Source organism: Copadichromis virginalis, linkage group LG7, assembly GCF_057382275.1.
Source record: "Copadichromis virginalis isolate Kocher_CV1m ecotype Utaka linkage group LG7, C_Virginalis_male_GT1.1, whole genome shotgun sequence".
Lineage (NCBI taxonomy): Eukaryota > Metazoa > Chordata > Actinopteri > Cichliformes > Cichlidae > Copadichromis > Copadichromis virginalis.
In genome coordinates this window covers 42,014,503-42,033,556 of record NC_140624.1, presented here as the reverse complement: position 1 = coordinate 42,033,556, position 19,054 = coordinate 42,014,503, and the positions used below count along the sequence as shown (strand labels likewise).

The following is a 19,054-nucleotide window of genomic DNA, read 5'->3' as shown; positions in this document are numbered from 1 at the left end:
AAATGGAATCCAAAATATGTCAGAAATGCAGTTAGTTCGGCTGTTGCGCAAAGTCGTCAGCCTGTCGTAATCTCTCTTGCTTTATTTCTGTGGTAACCTGCTGTACTCTTACTCTGCAGAAGTGAGGAGTTCATGAGAGACGTACTCTGTGATTCACTGTACTCCAGCCCACAGTGGGCGTTGCTTATCAACCCCTTTGAAAGGTGTGGCGACTTTTTACGCGTTTGTGAAATTCGTTCTCAGACTTCAATCTTCTCCTTGTTTCTTGGTAAGACGAAAAAGAACACATTTTTAAAACTTTTATCAGCTTCCTGGATGTGCGTGTTGTTGTTTTTTAAAGGAAATTTGCTCTTTAGATATGTCTCGTCTACATTCGGATCTTACTTGTTTGCTTTTCTGTAGTTCCTTTTGCGCACGTTCTCTCGACTTTAGTTAGTTTTGTATTATTGTACCCTACAGATTTGTTTGTGATGCCACATCAATGCCCTTAAAAGCGCTGCCCTGATTAGATGGAATGGCGATCTGCAGCTAGAAAAAAATCCATTAAAGCATGAGTCAGCTCTTAAGATGCTACATTACAACACAATTAAGGTGCTAATAGTGTATTTTCTTTCTTCTCTGTAGTGTAAAACGCCTCCCTTAAACCACCAGAATGTCTGTTTGGGTAAGTACTTCTACATAGATGTCTGTTTGTATCCGTGTAGGCACAAAATATGAGAAAATGAAGGCGGTCACCCTCTCTGTGTTTCAGGATGACTTGGACCTGCTCTTAGACAACCCCTCTTCACTGACTGTGACAGTAAGTACAACCTGCTCTTCTTTTATAGCATGATACATGGTACAGTTATTACCTGTGGATTAGTTTTCACTGGCATGCATCTGTGTCTATCAGTCCAGTGCAAGAGGAACTGTGAAGGACAAGGCAAATTTCAAAGTGGATGAAGATGTGTCTGCTCTCAGGAAGGCCATAGAGGGCCTTGGTAAGCTAATGGTTTACCATCATTGATATATTTTTATAGATATATATCTGACTGATATGTAAAGCACTTCGGCAAATGTGCTCATGTGCCTTTTTATTGCAGTATAAAGGTATAAAGCAAGGTGAACTCATTCACATATACACTCAGGTACTTTATTAATCTAAAAGAAAAGTAGCCATACATTCAAGTTCAAAATGGAGTGGATGAACCATTAGGGAAATCTTTATCTGTTATCCAGTTCAAATAGCAGCAAGAGTGCTAAGGGAGGTTTACAGGATGGTAGTGAGACCTGCTATGTTGTATGGTTTGGAGACAGAGGCACTGTCCAAAAGACAGGAGGCTGAGCTGGAAGTGTCAGAGCTGAAAATGCTCAGATTTTCTTGGGAGTGACCAGGATGGACTCTCTTAAGAAAATAGAAATGATTACAACAGACGGACAGCTCAGTTTGAGATGTTTGGAGACAAAAGAGGCAAGGCTGAGATGGTTTGGACATGTGCAGAGGATGCTGAAGATGGAGCTCCCAGCAAGGAGGCAAAGAGGAAGGTTCATAGATGAATTGAAGGAGGACATACAGAGAGTTGGTGTGAGAGAGGAGGATGCTAGCGACATGGTGAGATGGAAGCAGATGATCTGCTTTGAGCAGCTGAAAGGAGATCCAGTTCAGTTCACTCTCACCATACAATAGGAGGTTGATAATAGACATGAAGTAAAATGACAATTTGATGAAAGTTCTACACTTTTTTTAAAAAAAATTGAAAGAATTAAAAGTTCGCTTGGTGTTGTTTTCTTCAAAGGTACAACAGAAAAGACTCTGATTGATGTGTTGACCCAAAGAAGCAGTGCTCAGCGTCAGCTCATCGCCAAGGCTTATGAGAAAGCCACAGGAAGGGTATATAAATACACTTGCCTGTTTAATTTTCAAGCTTTTTCTTTCTTTGATGTTGACACAGACAAAGGCCAAATTGAGTTTGTCATTATTGGTGCAGGACTTGATTTTATTCCTCCCAATTAGACATTAATAGATGACCTGAAGGGTGACACTCGTGGAGACTTTGAAGACGTGTTAGTAGCCTTGGTAACGCCTCCTGCTCTCTATGACTGCCAGGAAGTCATCAAAGCTATGAAGGTAAGACTTTGTTAAACTAAGATAATTTGAATCATGTTTTTAAAACAATTTTCTAAAAGGTGACTTACTCAGTGATTGAAGAAATAAGTTACAAAAAGAATTTCTAAATTTGACGTGCACTATAATTTGTTCACTAAAGATTTGTTTGGATTGAGTATAATGTTAAACTTAATGCTAAATGTAAAGAATATTAAAGAAAGAAGATCTATTGGAGATTACAGCCCGGTTTTAATTAAATGGTAAATGGCCTGCATTTGTATAGCGCTTTTCTAGTCCATAGGACCCCAAAGCACTTTAGTCATTAGTCATTCACACACACATTGGCGATGGCAAGCTACATTGTAGCCACAGCTGCCCTGGGGCGCACTGACAGAGGCGAGGCTGCCGGACACAGGCGCCACCGGGCCCTCTAACCACCACCAGTAGGCAAACATGGGGTTAGTATCTTGCCCAAGGATATTTGGCATGCAGCCTGGGATTGAACCACCGACCTTCTGATTAGTGGCTGACCTGCTCTGCCACCTGAGCTACAGCCACCCCAGTGGAGAAAAGGCTGAACAAGTGACGACTTTTAAGGGGTTCACTTTGATTGCCAGTTACAGCGGCTTCATCATGTGGAGCATGTGTGTGCACAAATTAGTCAGTGCTTTAAGAAGGCTTAGTGTCCATGGAGTGGATAAATATTGTGTCGCTCTTCCATAGGGCAACTATTGACTCTAATATCCGTTATGGTATTACTGGTTTGGCAATCTTTCAGTCAAGCTCAGATCCCAAATTCAACATTTGATTTAAAGGGCTGATAACTGGGATGCTCTCTTCATCTACCCTCCTGAAGATATTTGAAGAGTCTGTGTAAAACAGGGTCTAAAAATTAAGGAAAAAATTACATCCTTTATAATGAGGATGACTAGATGCCCTCAGGAAAAAGGTTCAGGGTACCAATCCGTGAGTTTAAAAGGTTTACGTTTTCTCTAGTGCCATTATCGGTCAAATTATTGTTTGGTAGTAGGTGAAATTGTAAATGAGTGTTTGGCGTTTATTTGTGTGGGTGTGTGTGTGTTATCTTACATGATATGTTCCACTCACTTGTCCAAGGAAATTTCTTCTAAGTAGACAATAAATGCTAATCTAATCTAATTTTGCTATACTTATGGTTTGGACTTTAAACAACAGTTCACTATGATATTTTTTTATTTATACAGCACATGTCAACATCGGGTTCATAAGAGCCTGATCTTCAGATTTATTAAACTGTATTGTTTTGACATTATCATTTATTTATTCATTTGTATATCCTTGTGCATACAGGGTGCAGGGACCACAGAAAGCACTCTGACAGAAATATTTGCTTCGAGATCCAACAAGCAGATCCGAGAACTGTCTGAAGCATACCTAGCAAGTAGGACATTTTAACACACAGTATTTCAACTATATCTGATGAAACTGAAATCATAAATGAGTTGGCAGTTGTTTGTGATGTACTACGGTATTGTGAAATTGTCATGTATTCCGCTGTCTCACTGGAGAAACGGGAAGAGCGATGATTCACGACCTGCAGTCGGAGGTATCTGGAGATTATGGAAAAGCACTGCTGATCTTGGCCGAGGTATAGCACATGAAATTACAGCAGATGACATAACATTCCCAACAAATAAGAACCACAACCACATTGAAATTTACTGCAGTCAGCAGGTGTGTAGTGAGTGTTTATGTTTTAGAAATATACTCTTAAAGCACCTTGATTTCTTCATATCCAAATACTGATTGTAGGAAGAAATGCAGGAAATACAAATAATGTCCTGTGTGAGCTAAATGAGTTGCGCCATTTTTAAGTTACATTGTTTATTTATAATATTGAATTGTGAGGATATCATTATAGCCTATTTCAAAGTTTCTTTTTTTTCTCTTCGCCTCACAAACCCGTCCTCCCTACAGGGGAAGAGAGATGAGACCACCAGCGTGGATGCTGCCAAAGCAAAAGCTGATGCTAAGGTACACTTTTTTTACGTTTGGTTCATTTGTGTATAAACACTTGCTTTTCAAACTGAGGTAACTTTTGTGTTACTGCAGTACAAACATTTTAAATAGCAGCTTTCTCTTTCACATTTTTAGGTTAATTCATTCAGAGTTTGGTGGCATCGCTCATCTCAGCTAACGCACCTTGCTGGGTGATGCAAGTTTCAACCTGCACCTATGTTGAAAGCATGTTGAAATTTTCTCATGTTGGATTCAGTTAATCTAGTGTGCTTGCGTTGAACTTTGACTCTGTGTGTTTTTCTTTTTTACTTTTTCTTTTTTTAGTGTAGTCCAACAATATTATACTCATACCTTTTCTGAATCCATGCAGGCCTTGTATGAAGCAGGAGAGAAGAAGTGGGGAACCGACGAGGGGAAGTTTATTGACATCCTGTGCCACAGAAGTGTTCCCCAGCTCAGGCAAAGTGGGTTGATCCCTGACCTATCATTCATCCTGTGGATAAATAGCATCTTAGAAATAGTACTAAGAGTTTACAGCCGTGCTTGCAACTCTCTGAGGCTGTTTATCAAGAGCAACATGCTAACATGCTCACCTTGACAGTGCAAGTATGCCATTTAAAACTAAGAAAGCTAAGGCTGATGGAAGCGTATTTGGTTAGTAGATTTTTAGTCAAATGCCATGGTGACACTAAAAGGCATTTAATCAGGATTTATTCTCACTGACACCTGATCAAAAACATTATACATAGACTCCATTAGTTGAGGCAGTATCTATGTGATCAAGTTCAAGACACAAAAACCCAAAGATGCAATCTCATGATGGTGCAATAAGCAAAGTCATTCATCTTCTGTGGGCTCTTGAAGTGAACTTATGCTTCTTTTTTTTTTTTTTTTTTTTTTTTCTGCTTTGGGACGCTCTAATTGGTTTGTTTCAGACACTTTTTTCTAATTCTTGGCTTTGTATTATGCTAGTGAGAGGGGATATTCTTATTCATTCAGGGCCATCTAAGGTACTTGCTGTCACCACAGCAGATCCAGACAGTTTAAACTTTGTACAGGGAGTGCAGAATTATTAGGCAAGTTGTATTTTTGAGGAATAATTTTATTATTGAACAACAACCATGTTCTCAATGAACCCAAAAAACTCATTAATATCAAAGCTGAATGTTTTTGGAAGTAGTTTTTAGTTTTAGCTATTTTAGGGGGATATCTGTGTGTGCAGGTGACTATTACTGTGCATAATTATTAGGCAACTTAACAAAAAACAAATATATACCCATTTCAATTTATTTATTTTTACCAGTGACACCAATATAACATCTCCACATTCACAAATATACATATCTGACATTCAAAAACAAAACAAAAACAAATCAGCGACCAATATAGCCACCTTTCTTTGCAAGGACACTCAAAAGCCTGCCATCCATGGATTCTGTCAGTGTTTTGATCTGTTCACCATCAACATTGCGTGCAGCAGCAACCACAGCCTCCCAGACACTGTTCAGAGAGGTGTACTGTTTTCCCTCCTTGTAAATCTCACATTTGATGATGGACCACAGGTTCTCAATGGGGTTCAGATCAGGTGAACAAGGTGGCCATGTCATTAGTTTTTCTTCTTTTATACCCTTTCTTGCCAGCCACGCTGTGGAGTACTTGGACGCGTGTGATGGAGCATTGTCCTGCATGAAAATCATGTATTTCTTGAAGGATGCAGACTTCTTCCTGTACCACTGCTTGAAGAAGGTGTCTTCCAGAAACTGGCAGTAGGACTGGGAGTTGAGCTTGACTCCATCCTCAACCCGAAAAGGCCCCACAAGCTCATCTTTGATGATACCAGCCCAAACCAGTACTCCACCTCCACCTTGCTGGGGTCTGAGTCGGACTGGAGCTCTCTGCCCTTTACCAATCCAGCCACGGGCCCATCCATCTGGCCCATCAAGACTCACTCTCATTTCATCAGTCTATAAAACCTTAGAAAAACCAGTCTTAAGATATTTCTTGGCCCAGTCTTGACGTTTCAGCTTGTGTGTCTTGTTCAGTGGTGGTCGTCTTTCAGCCTTTCTTACCTTGGCCATGTCTCTGAGTATTGCACACCTTGTGCTTTTGGGCACTCCAGTGATGTTGCAGCTCTGAAATATGGCCAAACTGGTGGCAAGTGGCATCTTGGCAGCTGCACGCTTGACTTTTCTCAGTTCATGGGCAGTTAGTTTGCGCCTTGGTTTTTCCACACGCTTCTTGCGACCCTGTTGACTATTTTGAATGAAACGCTTGATTGTTCGATGATCACGCTTCAGAAGCTTTGCAATTTTGAGACTGCTGCATCCCTCTGCAAGATATCTCACTATTTTTGACTTTTCTGAGCCTGTCAAGTCCTTCTTTTGACCCATTTTGCCAAAGGAAAGGACGTTGCCTAATAATTATGCACACCTGATATAGGGTGTTGATGTCATTAGACCACACCCCTTCTCATTACAGAGATGCACATCACCTAATATGCTTAATTGGTAGTAGCCTATACAGCTTGGAGTAAGACAACATGCATGAAGAGGATGATGTGGACAAAATACTCATTTGCCTAATAATTCTGCACTCCCTGTATTAACATGGCACTGTTGGTCAGAAGAAAGCTGGCTTAAAGAAATTGCTTGTTTCAGACAGGCAATGAACCGAGGAGCTCCACAAAAGCTCATTTTAAACTGAATCACGAAAATGGGCTGTGATGAACCTACCAGCAGATACGCATCCCACTGTGAACCGCTACCAAATTGGCAAAAAATAAAAGTATATTACAAGTTCAATGTGAGAAAAATAATCTCAGCTCAATGTATTTTGGCAGCTCTGATTGAGTACAAGAATATTAGCAAGAAGACTCTGCAGGAGAGCATTAAGAGCGAGATGTCTGGAAACCTGGAGAAACTACTTGTGGCTGTTGGTGAGCAAAATATTACATCACTGCCTTGCTGTTATCGATGTCTTCCTTGTCTGAGCATTTAAGTTAATTTAAAAATAATATATGAACTCATTTCTTTTAGTTAAGTGTGTGCAGAACGTCCCAGCATACCTCGCTGAGAGGCTTTTCAAGAGCATGAAGGTGAGTTGTGCAACTGGTCAGTTTGTCCATCTGTGTCATGATGGCCTTTCTAAACCTCTATGCACATCAGAAATGTCTGCCCAGCAAAATTCACATTCTGTATGGTTGCATCATACCCTTTCAGTCACAGCAGACTGTATTGGTCACCAGTGATGTGGAAAGGAATGCTGACCACATTTTACTGTTAGTGATTTGACCAGCACAGCCAACACTGGCTGAAATGTGTCAACAGTCTGAATAAGGAAGCGTAGCCTAACTTTTGACAGTAGTATTGCAAAAAAAATAACAACCCCCCCCCCCCCCCCCCCCCCCCCCTGCATCTTCACATGTGTAAAAGGCCTGCGAGCCAAATGTGGCCCTTTGTAGATTTCAATCGGGCCTGCATATAAATGTCTATAAATTATGGGAAATCTGGTCATAACTATCTGCATAGCATGTCTGTCTGTGCACATGCCAAACCAAACGCACTAGTGCAGCATCACTGCAATGTAAAACCAGAAGTCTGCATAGTAACAAGCTACATCATTGAGTTCATGCCCATGTCAGACAGAAATATGAACAAATTTTAACTTTCATTTTGATTATAATTTATTTTAATTAAATATGCCATCCTGTCAGAAGTTGTAAAACAGGTTCTTACCTGTAAGGTAGCCTGCATTGTATCTTGTTGAGACCATTTTTCTATGTGGAACAATACGAAATTAACGCATGCCATACCATGTCTAGCCAGAGTTTGAAGCCCCTGGCTTAAAGGACGAATGTCTTTGTTTTCCAAATTATACTTGGTCCAGGGTGCAGGGACCACAGAGTGCACTCTGACCAGGATATTCGTCAGTCGCTCAGAGATCGATTTGATAGACATCAAAGTAGAGTACAAGAAGCTGTTTGGATGTTCCCTCTACAGTCAGCTAGAGGTCAGTATTAACAGGAGTTATGTTATGAATTTATAACATTAACATAAACATGTTTAAATGTTAACTTTTGTTTATTGTGGTGTGTGTCACAAACACCCAATTCCTTTCGTTTATCTCTCCCCATCCTTGTGTAGTCTGAAGTGTCCGGTGATTATGGAAAAACACTCAAGTGTCTGTGTGGCCAAGACGAATAACTCGTACCAGCTCCTTTGTTGGGTCGTTCAGCTTTACATCACAGCAGCTATGATGACCTGTTCCTGACGTAGCGACCAGCTACTTATCTCAAGAATAACTTCATACTGATATGATTGATTGAACTAGTTAGGAAATGTAACTAATTTTCATGAAGTTATTAAACCCAATAATAGCACTTAAATGTCTGACTGATATCTGTTAACTTCACTTTTCTTTTATACACACAAATATCTGTCATAACTTTTGCATTTAATAAAAACAAAAGATGAGAACACTTATGAAAAAATAATTTATTTCAAGGTTTTGCTAATGTTGCTGTATCCAACGCCTACACAGGTCATCAGGACCTTGTCGCCCCCTTTCCGTTCGTCTTCTAAAGGCTTCTGGACCTCAATCTTGAACATAATCTGGAAGAAATCTCTGATGTGTCGGAGGAATTCGATCCTGTATAGACAGAGAAAGGAGAGTTTCATGTTAATAAAGATCATCAGCCACCACATTTCTCATACATACCAAGTTTTTAAAAGCTAAAAACTTAAAACAGGTCTTTTGTTTTTAAAACCGTAAGACTTGACAGAAATGATCCAAAACTGATTTAGTGTTACCTGAATAACAGGAAGAGTGTATTGTGATGGCACTGCCAATCTTCAGTTATCATAGTACTGTACTTGAGAGGGACACAGCACCGGTACCATGATAACTGAAAATGGACAGTTCATAGTTCGCTCCTCATTCAAGAAGACGGACATCTGGAACAAGGTTAGTGCTCAGCTGTTTTTAATACTGCTGTACTTTTATTTTATTTGGGTTGTTTGCAAATAAACACACAAATTATGCATTTAAAATGCAGCACACACAAATGGGTTAGAAGTAGAAGCAGGGTAACAGAAACAAGACTCATTAGACTTTATAATAATTTAATCAATACTGTGAAATATTTTATAAACTACAAAAATGTAGTTTATCAAAACATTATCTTAGGTGCCACCCATTATGAGCCTAATAAAAAAATCCCTCCAAAGCCATGTGAACCTGAACAGTTGAATCTGATTGCACATGTTACTCAAAGCAATCAAATTAAAATTGGGCTCTGAGTAAAGAAACCCTTGTGGTTGCATGCCACCATCAGAGTGCTCTTAGCAGAAACCCTGAATCTTTAGTGGAGTGGGTTAAAGTTCAGTGGAAATAGATTAATTTTGTGTTCATTTAAGAAATGCAGACTTTTTTCCTTCCTCTCTGATGATCCAGCTGTACAGAGTATTATTCAGCTTCTTATTGTGAACTTTGGGATATTGTCATCTGCCAAAAGAGGACTAGTAGAAGAATAATTAAACGTGGGATTGAGTGGGTTCCTCATTTGCCGTCTGTACATTTAACTTTTGAATGGGTCTTACGTGTATGGGGAGAGGGGTCCCAGGAGAACCTTCGACACGTCCTGTTGGCCAAGGGTCATCAAGAGCAGCGCCAAGCTCTGATTGGATGAATCCACGCAGCCACCCTAAAACAGAGAGAGAAAGGAGGGCGGGGGTTGTGTGTCAGCAACTAAAAACTACACTGAAATGCGTCAAGGAGGTGGAAATGTTTAGAGAAATCAACTTCTTGACAGTGGGACTGTACAGTGAAAGCTGTGTAGATTTGTTTGTCTGACTTTTCATTAAAAAAACTAAACTTTTTTCCTATTAAATATAATTAAGCAGTCTTGAAACAGTTTGGCAAGTTGTCACTAAAGTGTTTCTTCTTCTTTCGTGCTCACATAATGTATTAGTCGACTTTCCAGTCATCTTCCTACCATTTTCCCAAATGACACTAACACTCCCAATTCCATCTACATGTTAAATATTTAGACAGATGATGCACTCTCAATATCCAAGAGAGCACATGCCATTGCTCTAACAGAGCTCAGTGTGCGATTTCCCACTGTGTGCAATGCACAACTGGACACACCCAAGAACATTTTATAGTCTGACCTTTAAAATAGTTGTCCGCTGGTAGTTTGAGTTATTTCTTGACATGCGATATGCAGCATTAACCTGATCCGTTCTAACAACGTACTTGTGTAGCTCAGTCATGCTCAATTATGGCATCATGACAGCTCGTCAGCAGAATTTTGATTCAATTACATAATCATATCATGGAAACCATGGTGACGGTTTCATCATTTATTAGGTGAAACACATTACAATGACTTGTTGTTAGAGGTTTACCGTTGTTAGTCTATGTAACATTTATCCCTGTGCTGTCCGCTCTGATACTGCATCTCATCTTATCCACTCTGCTATTTTACACTTCACTCTTCTCAGAGCTGCTCTGGAACAAACAGGAAAAGAAACCTAAAACTGTTTCTGAACGAACTAAGAAACATGACACAACAGCGCCATTTCTAACCACCAGTTTCAGGCCCTGCCTTCCAGAGACCGTCTCCAGAGGCCATCAGCCAACCACAAGGCCTAATGGAAAAGTCCCTTAATTCCTTTGAATGAAAGTTAATCCCTTTCCCAGCCGCTCAAAAACAGACAGTAAAGCAAATAATTGAGGGTTAACTTCTAAGCATCACAGATATATTTGACCTGAACCTGTAGATCTATATAACACATATTGATTTAAATTCACTAGAAATGATAGATTAGGTGATACAGAAATATTCTTTTTTTTCACAAGTTGCCCAACAGGTGAGGAACATAGTGTTTCCTAAGCAAGCTTATGAATTCATTAGCATTAAATGAAAATTAATGGACGCTTTCTCCACAAACCTGTTCCATGATCACCAATACAGTTAATCAGTTGGAAAACAATGCAAAAAGCAAAGACAAGTGTGGTGCATCCTGCAAAGTATACAAAAATTAATTCCATGATGAAAAAAAAAAGTAAAAATTGAAAGAGTGCACCACTTACGTCAGCTCCTGTGTTGATGCTGCTTCCAAAAACAAAATGTCCATGGAGTAACTGGTTTACAACTAGAAGACCGTACTGATTAACCATAAAACAAACAGAGCCAAACATACAGGGCACCTGCGCCCTTTGATGTGAACTGGGCAAATTTCCTCAGATTTCAAAAACAAAGTATTCCTGCCCCGCAAAATAAAATTAAATCCTTTTAACTCCAGAGGTTTTTTTTTGCTTCTCAGCTCTAGCAATCACTCTGTCCTCCTGCTACAGTTCGGTATAACACATAGCAGTAATTCAAATGATCTACCTGTTCTTCCAGCAGCGGCTAAAGCTTTTAAAAAGCCAAGCAACTTAAAGTAGAAGGCCCCTGTTAACCCACCACCCTCCAAGGAAGCTAACGAGAGATATTAGCTCTGCACTCTGTTGCCTGGAATTAAGAGGATGTAGCCAACAATATTCCCCTTTCAGAGATAATCAGCACTATCCTGATCAGCTAACTTGACTCACATGGCTCCTATGAGAGGCTGGGAGAGGCAGAACCATGTGGAGGCAAACATGATTCACAGACTCTCATTGTACGTATTCTGATGAAATGGCTTTTTCCTGTGTGGCTATGCGACGTGACTGTTTACACACAGCAAACCTTTCAACACACAGATAACTAAATGAATAAAACAAATTTTTTAGTTTTATGTGGTCACAACCATCAGGCATTTCTAATCGATTAAATCTGTTCAAACACAGCGTATTCAGCTGACACGTTACCCAATCGGCTCGTGTATTCGAAGAATTAAACAATTTATGAGCGCAGATCCTGTCATTGGACATGAGCTGTAAGTTTGAAAGAAACTGGGGCAATATGTAAATGTACAATTATAAAAAATGCTGATACCTTCCCCAAAGAATCTGCCTCTCTTCCCAGGAAGGTTGTTGCTTGTTTGTCAAATGTGTGACCCACTGCACTCTGGAGCCACAAATACTTATATACTCCGTTGTGATAATGGCCTATTGGACCCCATACTTCACCATTTTTTTTTCTTGTTAATACAGTTTAAAATTGAAGAAATGACTGATTATACAGCATTAAATTACACTTTTTACATATTGAGGGAGCTAATTACTTGATATTAAGGCAGAACCCTTTGAGGCTATTATAGATCTGAATGTACAAACTTAATTTTACCATTTTCTTGGTCTTCGGTCTAGTTTAACTTAAAAATCTAATTTGATTTCATGTCAGATGTCTCTCAAATGGTTTTCCTCAGTTGACACAGGCTGACTTCTCCTCCACAAAAAACACACCATGAAAGTTTTCATGATTACTTTTTTTTTCCTTTAAAAACATGATGCCCTAATTAAAAGTAGAAAATGCAGTCAAGTCAAGTGCTCTAAAATCTACCTAAACAAAAGCTGCTCTCTACATTGCGGTCTGTCCACAAACAAGTTTCTTTCAGTTGAAATGCAGGCGAGGTTTATTACCAGGGAATGCGGGTAAACAAGTGCAATGTCATTGTTGCCTAATGTGTGCTGACAGTGTATCTCAGGTATTCCCCAAGAATTCAGGAGTTTTATTTCAGCAGCAGCAGCTTTTCCAACATTGTTTCAAGCCCAAATTTACTTTAAATGATAAGAGAGTCCCCAGCACAGTTATAAAAAAAAAAAAAAAACTAACAAAAAGTGGAATTATGAATGAGTTCAACTTTGTAAATATAATGCTGTAGTCTTCGCAATAGAAAATCTACATCGATAAAACTAGGTGGCATGTGCTCTAAGACTGGCTTATATCTAAAAAGAATAGTGTTGGATTCACAACTGCAACAAATATATAAATATTCTACAACATTCACTATTCACGATGTCAAGCTTTATTATGTGTACACAAAGACAAACTGGGATATGCACAAGAACACGGTGCACACAGTGCGCGTGTGTGCTGCAACTTTCCCTCTGAGAGGAGTTTTTACAGACTTTACACTGCCTGGTGGGCTGTTTGATGCAAAATTGTCCAAATCCAAATTACTCACACTCTTTCTTCCATTTCATGTTGTCAACATCTGATGTTTCACTGTTAAAGCTCACATATGCGTGTCTCATAAAACTGTGATAGCTCACCACAAACGATGTTAAGAGCTGCTTGTGAGGGAGCAAATGGAAGCACATTTAAATACAGCCGAGCCCTTATGGTAATGTTTCAGTCGACAACTAGCAGACTTGATGAAAACGGGCAGAAATCAGCTTTTCCTGCTTGTGATATGCAAATAAAACAGGATAGGCTTGTTATTTTGAATGGCAGTTGCCTTTAGATCAACTAGTTAATTAAAGCACTTTCAGTTACCTGCATTATTTAGCCTTTTCAGACATTGCCAGATTTAACAGTCTGTTATGCTGACAGTATTCTGTCATTAGATGCCATGTCTGTGTATTTTGCTTTGGCTTCCTGCAAACATGTCCACAGCGTTCATGCAACACATGTCGTAACACAACATTATTTGTGCAATATTGTGAATTGTGTGCGAGTTCCCTACCTTCACACATGTGCCGAAGTCAGAGAAGACTTGCCATTACAGCTTAAGAAGCTTAACAAGCTCTAGTTAAGTATTCAACTGTAGCTTGTAACTGTGGAAGCTTTAAAGTCTGAGCTGAAGTTCAAAATGTAATCTGCTGTGACATCCTGATACAGATCATCTATACGACTGTGAACTATTTATCATCACTAAGCAGTAAACTAGCAGCTGTTTTTTCAAGCACTTAAATGTGCAAGAAATAAATTGTTGTCTAACGCTGCAGGTAATACATCTAGAATTACCTGGAAGCAGCAAACCTACATCAGCTCCCCTCGAAGTCAAAAACTGCAATATTTACTTAAATCCAGTAAATATTTGTATTTGTTAAATGCTCAAAAAAATATGTTTTTTTATACTTAAGATTAGGGCTGTGCGATATGACCAAAATCTCATATCCCGATATAAGATATTTATCATCCTGACAACGATATAAATCACAATAATGGAATATTTTCTGTAAATTCTGTGAATCTCAGGCAGCTCGACTTACGTGAAGTGTTTCCAGCGGGGTGTCCTTTACCTGGAGTCGAGTGTTTTAACCGATGCATGAAACTATTCATTTTCAGACATAAGTTGTAATGGCCGCCATTTTCTTTCAAAGTTTGAGTCTAACGTTTAGTTTTTTAGCACCTGGCGGCTCTTTTTTGCTTCTCATCCGTAAACTCTCTGCATACTCTTTCACGTGATTCACTTTATTTTGAAAAGGCTCAACAGGATCTTGAGCTTTATTGTGAAAGTGTTACATTAAAAAGAAACAAGCAGACAGCAGGACCACGCAATGGTTTTACCATCATTGTTGCTAACGACAAGACGTAAAAACAGGCGCTTGTCCGTCCGTAGTCTTGTTATATTAAATATAAGTGAAAGAGAGAACTTTTGGAAATTAATATAGCCACTACAGTGACCATCAAAAAAATGAAAAAAATATTGCTGTAAACGGTTTATTTTATGATACCGTGAAACAAACGATAGCGTAATAGGAAACGATAGACGTTTCTATATCGTCATCCGATATATCGTCGTTATATCGAACAGCCCTACTTTAGATGCACCCCCAGGATTGAAGCAGTGATGTTCAAGCTCTGTCCTGTTTGCACAAAGAAATCCTGTTGGCATATCTAACCATTTTTTCAGCCGCAGCTCAGATCAGTCCTTGTTTAATAATATCTTCTTTTTTTTATTATTATTATTATTATTATTATTATTATTATTATTATTATTATTATTATTATTATTATTATTCACAGGTTTTACTTTATACACACACACACACAATCTGGTGCATGCCTGTTATACTTTTATGTACAGCCAGGCATCAAGAGCCTCTACACAGTATTAAATGTCCATGTGTGCATTTACCCGATATATCTCCTCCAAAAGCAGTTTTGCGCAATTTCTGCCAAGGTCTTCTGGCAGTATGGGGTCTCCCTGCCCCTGTGGCGTGGATAACATCTCTGCACTAAGGAAGTAGCCGTTGAGCGTCTCTGCTACCAGTGTCAGACCAAAGCCTGGAGACCTGGGGGGTTGACCAAGTACAATGATTTAGTCCGTTTCCACAAATAAGGGTTGAGAATTAAAAACACATAGAAAACCCATGTAAAGCTTAGCAGCTTATAAATGTAGGCAAAGATACCCACTTGCCAGAGTTGGCTCCTTTCATGTGGTCAGTATAGATATAGATATCTGGAAGAAACTGGTTGAGGATGCCTCTGGCTGACTCCACAATCCTATTGCCCATCTGAGGAGAAACTCGCACTGAATATCTGTGTTTGAAATGTCAAGGACATGCCATTCAAAAGTGTGTGTTTGTCTTCCCACTTTGTGATGCAGAAATTATATCAAAATCAAGAGGCAACAAGCTAGTATTTAGTAACAAGTTCAAAATCATGATGGCTTCCTGCAACTCATATTACCAGTTATGTGTAAACTTCATCAGCAACATTGTGCTCATTTATAAATAGAAACTGAGCTAAAGTTTAAGCAAATGATTCATGAATTGATTCAACATGAGCTACTCTGGCCTTCTGTTCTGGGGTTTTTTTTTTTTTTATATTAATAACACATCAGTTGTGCCATGTTGATGTAATTGTAACTAGATCGGACTTATAATTGTACAGAACTGATCTCTTTATTATTACAAAAAAAATATGACTCATCAAACTAAAATGAGCACATAAAAATTACCAGGGCTAAAATGTAAAGAGGCGTTTCTGTATTTCGATCACTTTCATTTTGCTTAAGGTGAAATAAAGTGCAAGTCTAAAAAGGATACGCCACTCCCCTGATCCTCTTGATCTTGCCAGGGTCAGTCAGTTGGACGGGTCTGATGGTTTTGCGGACAGGACATGTAAACACTACTTCTCCACCCCCACCAGGCGCCATTCCTCTCTTCACCACCTGAGGGTGTAACACAAGAGACAGATTAAGATATAAGATGACATGCATGGCTACCTTATCCATCCCTGGGTTTGACTGCATCTCTACAAAAACAGAATACCATGAGGTCCTCACCTTGATGTCAAAGCCCTCTCCGTCGATCCCAAACTTCTTCATCACTGGGAGGGCTGTGGACTTCAGCAGATCGACCTGGCAAGGAACAGTGAGATTAAATCCTGACGCACACCCTTGTGCCTGCAGAGAGTTAAAAACTACCTTCCAAAACCCTAGAATAAACCCAGTCTCATCACAACAACAGGCAGACGCTGTTCAGTTTCCATGACAACACCTCTCTCCAATGTCCTCAATTCATACTTCGCAAGGCTTCCTTTTTTGTATGATATGTTGACAATATCTAATTTGAAACAATGCACCTTGAAGAAAAGGGCTGAAGAGAACAATACAGAGACTGGCTTGTGTGCAAAGGATGTGGCAAAAAAAAGGGTGTAAAAGGGGAAACCAGAGAGCAGATGCATGTTACACAACTGCCTCAAGTCAACACATGAGTGTCTAAATTATTACAAAAACATGAACCCCAGTGACATCAACTTCTGAAAATATGTGTACACAAACTGTGCGCACACCAATTCTTAAGTGAAACACTGTTGATCTTAACTGACGTATAACGTGCTCATCATCAAGTGTGCACTAGAGGGCAGTGTCCATATGGAAATGGGAGGTGTGTACTCCACCACAAAACACGCAGTTCATTTCTTTGCAGATGCACGGCTCAGCTCCACCCAGTGCGATCATGAGGTGGATGAGTTGCAACTAAATCAGCAGAGAAAAATGCAGAACAAAAGTTGGATGGTGAACATATTTATGAGCTTACCGTTGGGTCAGTGAGGTCATTGGTAACTCCCCTCAGAGTGGCCTTCAGAGGGGACTTCATGAAAGGACCCAGCATGAGGAGGGCCTCCAGATAGTACCCAATTGAGCGCTGCGGGTTACAGTCATGTTCTACAGTGCCTCCATACAACAACCCAGGCTGGTAAACTAAAACGGTACCTAAGAAAGACAGTGAATGGCAATATTTGCTAAAGTACAAATTTATACAGCACATTTTATTGCACATAAAGCTAATATACCTAACATATAAACCTCCAGGTTTAAGTCTACAAAGCCTAAAGGAGGCAAAAGTAACAAAGGAAAAAAATACAGCTTAACCTACACAGTGAAGCACACACAAATTATTAAGTGTAATCCATTTTACATCCAGATATATGCTGTATTAAAATAACATACAACATACTGTACATATAAAACAAAAGCAATAAATACTTTATTTGGAAAAATACGGAACTACGACGAAATATGCATAAGATTATGCATAAGACTTTTATTAGTTACAAATCAATAATTATGAGTCAATTTAAGACATTATTTAAACCTTGCTACAGGCCCACAACTTCACTATTGGAGCATCCTTACTGCTTAAAGCTTTAAATAATTTCTACCTTTGGATTGCGAGCTTAAAGAGAGGCATAAATGACAAATATTATGGGAGAAGACTGTGTATATTAAATGCAAAAGTTCATCATGGAGTAAAACATAATAAAACAAAAAAATCTTAATTTTGATCATGCGTCAAAGTTGTCGATGAGTTGGTGAAATCTCCCCTCCGTTGCACCTTCACAGTAAACAGTCATTACTGTGCATAAAATACAGTCTGTGACAAAGGCAACACCGAAATCACACCCTCGCTGTAACACTCACCCGTTTGGTTAATCTCTATCGTGGAGCCATTGGTCAACTTGTCCAACAGTCTGATAAAATTGGCCTCAAAATCTGGAGAAGACAGAATTTATATGTAGAGACTGGAAAGAAATGTCACATGGTAATTTATTTTTTAATTTGTCTGGCACTCAAAAACAATCCACCCACAGTGTGAACTTTATTCTGACACACCAAGACACCTCAAACAACTCAAAAAACTGCCAAATCACTGCTTCGACGCCACTTGACACGCTTATCGAAGACACAACTTCATAAGGCAAATGTACGACCACACTCGTGTCACTATCAAACTACTGTCCCATCATTTTCCCTCCTCTGACGCCCAGCGACTGAACACACTCCCAACTGCGTAACAGCTAGCCAGTTAGCCAGGGAGCTAACTGCGACGCCACATGCGGAGCGAATCTGTTAAAAACTCACCCCTGAGTCCCGGCTCGTCATCTTTAGACCTGATGTTTTTTATCTTAACGCGCTTCCCGCTGAGTGCGGACAAAACCAGACGCTGTCGGAGAAAATTGCAGCCTTCGTAGGTGAGTCCGTGGCTTGCCATGTTATTGTTGTTTGTGCTTGGCGTCAGTAAAATCCACGTGTGTTTGTCCAGGAAGACGTTACTGGGAGGGGGAGATTACGGCAAGACAGTAGGGTCAAAATAATGGTTTCTACGGCTGCGTTGCCACACTACTGTTACTAGATGGCACACTGTAACCACTGACGAACGCTAGGTGGGCGTGGCTAAATGACGCACAAATTAAAGGCACAAATCTCATAAAAAGTGTAAACAAACAGCAAAAATACGAATTTCTGGTTTGGCCTACAGTCTTTCTTTAATAAACAGAAATTAAACAAAATTAAATTACGATAGCATTTTCGAAATTATTTTTCGTTAACAGACAACAAAGTAAGGAAAACAACCAGTCGTACCATTTCTGCTAATATAATTTAATTATTTGAAAAGTCCCACGTTATTTTTTTTAAAGATTAGTGTGAGGAAGCAAACGAGTCGTCGTCCAACCTAGCGTGCCTGGGCTGCCAGCTAGCCAATCCCCTACACAAGGGATCGGCTCATACAGGATTAAACACCGCCACCTTGCCAGCAAGCTATTTATTCGACCAGTAGACAAATTATATAACGTGTTATACAATA

General features: G+C 39.5%; 2 protein-coding genes across 2 annotated transcripts; one reads left to right on the top strand and one right to left on the bottom strand.

Moving 5' to 3' along the window:
* The first annotated feature begins 134 nt into the window (after window positions 1-134).
* On the top strand, window positions 135-8,561 carry LOC146705675 (annexin A3-like). The gene is made up of 14 exons (XM_085463444.1): window positions 135-268; window positions 625-664; window positions 752-799; window positions 893-980; window positions 1,776-1,870; window positions 1,994-2,107; window positions 3,416-3,506; window positions 3,634-3,713; window positions 4,043-4,099; window positions 4,455-4,548; window positions 6,924-7,019; window positions 7,120-7,178; window positions 7,970-8,092; window positions 8,227-8,561. The coding sequence occupies exons 2-14, from the start codon at window positions 653-655 to the stop codon at window positions 8,284-8,286; spliced, it is 1,017 nt and encodes a 338-aa protein (XP_085319570.1). The 5' UTR covers window positions 135-268; window positions 625-652; the 3' UTR covers window positions 8,287-8,561.
* A 1-nt stretch (window position 8,562) lies between these two features.
* rcl1 (RNA terminal phosphate cyclase-like 1) lies at window positions 8,563-18,608 on the bottom strand. The gene is made up of 9 exons (XM_085463443.1): window positions 18,331-18,608; window positions 17,890-17,961; window positions 17,006-17,181; window positions 16,249-16,323; window positions 16,010-16,134; window positions 15,375-15,500; window positions 15,097-15,253; window positions 9,682-9,785; window positions 8,563-8,731 (listed from the first exon to the last, which is right to left on the bottom strand). The coding sequence occupies exons 1-9, from the start codon at window positions 18,458-18,460 to the stop codon at window positions 8,578-8,580; spliced, it is 1,119 nt and encodes a 372-aa protein (XP_085319569.1). The 5' UTR covers window positions 18,461-18,608; the 3' UTR covers window positions 8,563-8,577.
* Between the last annotated feature and the right edge of the window lie 446 nt (window positions 18,609-19,054).